Raw genomic sequence first — 6001 nt, 5'->3', positions numbered from 1 at the left:
TCACGACTGCTTTTTCTCCTCGCATGTGTATGTGTGAGAATCTGTGAGGTTTATTCTCTCTAATCTTTTAATGACATGCACTAACGATGCGTTGAAGCTCACAGAGAGCCTAGGCCATGGACACACACACACAGAGGCTAAGGCTCAGTGGAAGACTGTGGCCCCTTAGAGGATCCACTGGGAGATTAGCCAAATCAGAGACGAGTTTTAGAGAAAGGGAGCTTTTAAACCACACAACACAGACTGTGTGTGTGCATGCATGTATGTTTGTCTCAGAAAAAGAAGTCCTTAAATCCAGCATTTTGTTTTAAAATTTCTTTGACAGAGCCATCCTGGTTCATCTCCATCATTTGGTTTGCAGAAGAGGCAAACTTCTGCGCAACATCAGCATATATCTTAAGCCACTGCTTGCAGTGCAGTACACACCCTGTTTAGACCGCATCTTTCCACAGGATACTGTACTTTCTTTGAGCTCTTTCTATATTTAAATCTACAGACAACCCACTTTACTGTAATACATACAGGACCCCCTGAGTTATATGGCCATTTCTTTATATGCTGCTAGACATTATTAAATTAATTTCACTAAATATTTCATCATAAATAAAAGAGGAAGCAAAATCATGCTTAAATGCAACGTGATTAGAGCGCAGGTAAGCAGTACATTGCATGGTGTATTTCATTGAGAGCATCATAGTAGGTAGCAGTCATGTTCCAGTCAACAGTCAGTGGACAACCATTGTTGTTGTGATGGTTTTGTGTTGTCATTTGCATCAGTTTTTTTTGTGCACTGGATGTGAGGAAATGTGTTTTGACAAAGGATCATATTTATTTAATGCCATCTGACCAAGTGGAAGAACAAAGATGTCTTATTTCTGGTCTCAAAGCTACAAGAAGCTTTTTTTTCTACTATCTATTTGGTTATATGTGACAGCTCCAAGAAATCAGCCTTGATTTGGAAGGCGGCTACTGACATCAGGGATAGAATAAACCCATGAACCAAATAATCATTTTGGACTTCAGTTAGAATTATTTCATATTAACACAAACTTAAAGAGGAGTACACCACTTATGGAAAAAAAATATACCTTTAAGGAAAAAAAAAAAAAAAGAACTTAAAAGGGGAATGTGCACATTTGACTCATGCAAGTAAACATTTTGGAGACAAGAGAAATTGGCAAAGATATGGTGAAATTGTGAACTATATACAGCAAGCTTTAAAAACGCCCCTAATGAAAAGTACTCAGGGTCCACTTTTTTGTATTTTTAATCTCACTTTACTGTTACTGTTTTAAAAAGCTCAAAAAGTCTGATATCATTGGTCTTGCTGATGTTATCAGTCAGGCACAAATATAAAAGCAACTTACCTTTACAAATTAAACATCAAATAACTGTTCTCTTTTACTTGGCTGTAAATCTACGATGTTAGAAGTGATTCTGTTCAGTCACAGTTCTTGTGAGACATCAACACTGCAATAAATAAACGTGACACCATCTTGTTTTGGTAATGCGTGTACTATAACTTTGTATAAGCTTGTATTTCACAGTTCTCTTACCAAAGTAAAACTGAGCAAAGAAAATGATGTTGCAATGTAAAGTATGTAGTGGGCATGCTTATGTGTTTCTTATCGAATCTTTAGTAGAAGAGTATATATATATATATATATATATATATATATATATATATAGTGGAAGATATGACATGTTGTTAATGTTTATCTGTTTGTCTTCCCATGGGTGCTCCTGATGATTCTCTGCTTGTTTTCTTTTGTTGTTTTCTTGTTAATCTGATGTTTCCTGTCTTTTATATCTTATTTCTTTTTCTTCTCTTCATTTTTTCCTTCTGTTTTCTCCTCTCTCCACCCCTGTCAGGTCCAGCATTAACATGTAATTTAGCAATGTAATTACTTATATATATCCATAAAGTTCCCCTTTGGCAAAGTCAGTTTGTTTGGCACAACACAGCAGCCAGATCATTCTACTTACAATAATGTTGGATGTGAACTGTTAAACAAGAAGAAAAAAAAAACATCTGAGTGTATAAAATTATTGTTAATTATAAAGTAAAACAATAAAAGCCAAAAAAAAAACAACATACAGTTACAGTTACAGTCTTGCAGTCAAACATGCACACCAGCCCAGTCTTCCAAGTTTGGGCTTATTCATGTTGCATGCAAATATTATTTTCCTTCCTCACCTGATTGGAAATTCTGTGGGGAAAAAACAAACAAACAAACAAACAAAAAACATTTTCTATCACTAAACAAAGGCCAACAAAAATGACAATAAGCAGCTGATTAATGAGTTGTCAGTCACACAACACACATAACCCTGGAGGAAAATAGGAGTTTCAGCTTCTCTATCACAAACAAAACATTTGTTTAGATCTACTAGCATGCAGGGGAAAAACAACATCATGAAATGAATGTATAAAGTTTACAGCAAAGTAATTACCAGTTTCCGATGACATCTCTTGGAGCCAGTAGAATAAACAGCAGTGGTTACAAATTTGTGGTTTTGAGTTCCCTGTTACTCCAGAGTTTCTGGGGAAATTAAATCACACTGATGTTTTCAACAATGCATTTATTGTGAAGCAATTTCATTGCTTTGGTTATGTCTGGGGCTGAAGTAAACTACAGAGACTCCTCTTTTCTTTTCAAAGGTTTTATTCATTTCATATAATACTGACACGTGTACTCAATAGCGGTTAACAGGCGTTTTAAAAACACAGATATTAAAATCATTAGAGCATCAGTTTACTTTTAGTCCCCTCAATTCCATGGAATATCTTTTTTTTGTTTTACACGTTTACATGTTTCAATATACCATAACATCTACTTGGTATTAGTCTAACGCCACCCCTGAAAGAATTTTGTCCTTTGTCAAAAAACAAAAGCAAAAAGAAGACTCGCAAACCGTCTCTGCACTTTTTTTAAAAATGGCATGTGGTAAGCCACAAACTGTTCACGGAAAAATATTCTCATAGAGGTGAAGTCTTTAAAAAAGAAAAAAAGAAATAATAGCTTCAGTTTCAGATCTAACAAACATTTTGACAGCATTAAGGGGGATTATATGTGGCACAGGTAAATTTGAATGTCACCCAGACTACATGGGGTGAGCATCCTGGATCAACTTCCTTTTTTGTAGTGGTGCTTGCAATACAGGAATTAAAAAAAAAAAAAGGTAAGAAAAGAAAAATCAGGAACTTCTTTACTCCCGGAATACATATAGAACACAACTCAGCCAGAAAAAAAGATGGAATATAAGTAGTTTTTTTGTTGTTTTTTTTTTAAAGAAGTTATTTTTCCTGTCTTCTAATGAAGTGCTGTTAAGGTCATAGTTTGCTTTCATGTTTGTAGTAGCTTTAAAGGATTGTGGGTGATGTAGTCCTCCGCAACAAAAGACCCAAAAAAGTCAGTTTAAGGTGATGGCAAGCAGTGTTGGAGTCCTGTCTCCTCAGCCATCAGTTCTTGGTTATCCTTGGAAAAATCAAACAAATATTGGTTCCTTGAAGAGATCCATCTGAGTGCATGTTCTCACAAGTGGATAGGTCCATTGTGCTGCGTAAATATTTTCCCCACAGCTCTCTACTACTTGTCTTGAGATGGGCGGGACTATCGGGTCACCTGGAACAGGAAAAGAAAAATGTAGTGAAAACCCATAAAGAAGAAATGTAGTCAAACCCCCACCCCCACTCAGAGTGCAGAGCCAAAGTTGGCATAATGTCAATGACATAGTTTAAATTATGCATTGTTGTGCTACCATTATGTTGGCTACTATTTGAAAATAATAGGCAGGGAACCTTATTGGCGGAGCACTGACAACTTTGTTTACACAGTCTGACTCTTCTGGCAGGAAACTAAACAAGACACAGCTAGAGTCATGGCAGCCAGCCCACAGTACCTCACCTCATCGCCTGGCCCCCTGCCATGTCACTATGTCTATTTCTTGAGGTGGCCACCCTAATCACATTGTCTCTTTATCTCATTTGCCCAAATTGCCATTTTATTTGCCTTTACACTGTTATTTGGTTTATTCAAAGCTATTTGGAGACAAACAGATGCACACTTCTGTATAACTGCCAGTATTGGAGAATTTACTAGACCAGATCCTCTGAGACCTCTATATCTTTCTCTGAATTACCCAGTGGTCTCCTCTCTTAACCTCCACACAAGCTCCCTTGGCGCTTTCTTCTTGAGTGACTTTCTCTTTTGCTTAACGAACTAACCAGGAACCAACTAACCAAGTGTAAATGCCATTCATCTCTGTGAGCGCTCAGAGCAGTGTTTCCTCTAAGCTGGCAGCTGAAACTATACTGTATCTGCTCTTGATGGCTTCAGGCTACCCTTCCTGGGCCCATGTCCCATTGCCTTCGGGCATCCACTCCTGTGCTTGATCAAAGAGTCTGCAGGCGTTTGTTGTCAAGCCAGTTCAATATGCACATGCACTATTGTTTTTCTGTGCCTGTTCTACTTTAAGATGCAAAGTCAAAGTCCCTTTAGGTGCTCATCCCCTTGCATGATAGAACATGCCTGTAGGTGGCGGTTTCTGTGCCCAGTTAGAGGACACGCTGAGGTAAAGTCTCGCTTTACAAAGACTATAAGAGGTGCTCAAGTTTCATTTCTACTGGCTGTTTTAAATTGCATAAACAGCACATTTTCTTCTTATTGTATTAAAAAAGCATTAGCTTCCTACATTAAAGCCTGTGGACATGGCTATGCGGCAGATGTCAAATGATTTTCTTTTCTGATACTTGTGCAAATACTGTAAAGTTATTTGCAGTTTTTCTTTGTATTTGGATCTTAGAATTTGCTAAAACAATGTGTTAAGCTTCATTAATATAAAATATTCGTCATGCTAATTGAACATCACCTCTTAAAATGATTAAAAAGTGAAAGAAAAATAAAATTAAGAGGATGAAATTAAAGTCAATATGAATCAATGCTGCATTTGAGATTTTTAGGCTAAACATAATTTTTCTGTTGCATTACTTCTTCCAGTTTTGTCTCACAAAGGTCTGAAGAGTAATAACATCACTGCTCTGGAAACACTATTTTCTTCACCAACTTTTTTCCCCTGAGTGTTCTAAAAATAAGAACATTCTTCATTCTGTGTTAGGCAACTTATTTCTGATGTCTTATATTAAATGTGCTTTTTATTGCAATTTTGTACATCTATTTGATCCTCTTGCAGTTGTTTTTTTTTAAAGTGGTAACAAATAAAGTTGGATTGGATTGATCTCCAATGATGAAGCACACCAGCAATGAGTTTGGCTACCGGCTAACTACAGCTAACCAACAGCTAATCTAAGAAAATGAATCTCAGCACTGCTGATGCTTTTGTCTTCCCAGGAGGAACTTTTTATTGCCAATCCTGAACTTGGTTGTGTATGTTGTTCCACTACAGTCACAGAGGAAGATGCTTCTTCAACGCTGAAATTTATCTCTTGTGTCAACAAAGTTTTATTTTTTTATTGTGGTAATAATAGAAAGGCCCCTTTCAGACATTCCACTGAAGGTAGGATGCACCTTGTTGTGTATCACTGCCCTGTTTGTTACAGAATAAGATATAAGAGTTTAAGGCAGATGCACAATTAATAAATTTCTAGTTACATTCACACATTGAAGCATACATACAACACTTAAACCTTATCAGTTGTCTGTTAATGTGACTCTTTGTGCATTCATACACACTTTCCTTGCAGTTTAGGACAGCTGGGAGGCTTGGCACTGTGGCTGTGTCTATCTGCTCATCCATATGATATTATTTGGCATTGATCGAGCTGTCCCGTGTCCCCTCCCTCTCTCCTCCCTCTGCCCTCCTTCTCTCCTCCTTTCTTCTGCTTTCAGCCAGGGACAGAAATAAGAAAGAAAGAGAGTTCCAGATTCTCTCTTTGTGTTTTACATGTTTATTGTCAGCAAACCAGTTTCAATAAGCTAATTGTTGAGTATCTTCTAAAAATTCTTTTATCTCTTTTCCTCTCCACTTTCCAGGTTATGTT

The 6001-nt window shown here is 37.0% G+C and overlaps 1 protein-coding gene across 1 annotated transcript in view; it reads right to left on the bottom strand.

The window, feature by feature from the left end:
• Positions 1 to 3332: 3332 nt before the first annotated feature.
• LOC121652405 (chemokine-like protein TAFA-2) overlaps positions 3333 to 6001 on the bottom strand; it is a 95705-nt gene continuing 93036 nt past the window's right edge. Inside the window, exon 5 of the mRNA XM_042005188.1 lies at positions 3333 to 3626. Coding sequence (XP_041861122.1) covers positions 3615 to 3626 — 12 coding nt within the window. The 3' untranslated portion in view covers positions 3333 to 3614. The remainder of the gene's footprint in view (positions 3627 to 6001) is intronic.

This window comes from Melanotaenia boesemani, chromosome 13 (assembly GCF_017639745.1).
Source record: "Melanotaenia boesemani isolate fMelBoe1 chromosome 13, fMelBoe1.pri, whole genome shotgun sequence".
Lineage (NCBI taxonomy): Eukaryota > Metazoa > Chordata > Actinopteri > Atheriniformes > Melanotaeniidae > Melanotaenia > Melanotaenia boesemani.
Note: the sequence above shows the minus strand (reverse complement) of the source record. Positions and strands in the feature narration are given on the sequence as shown.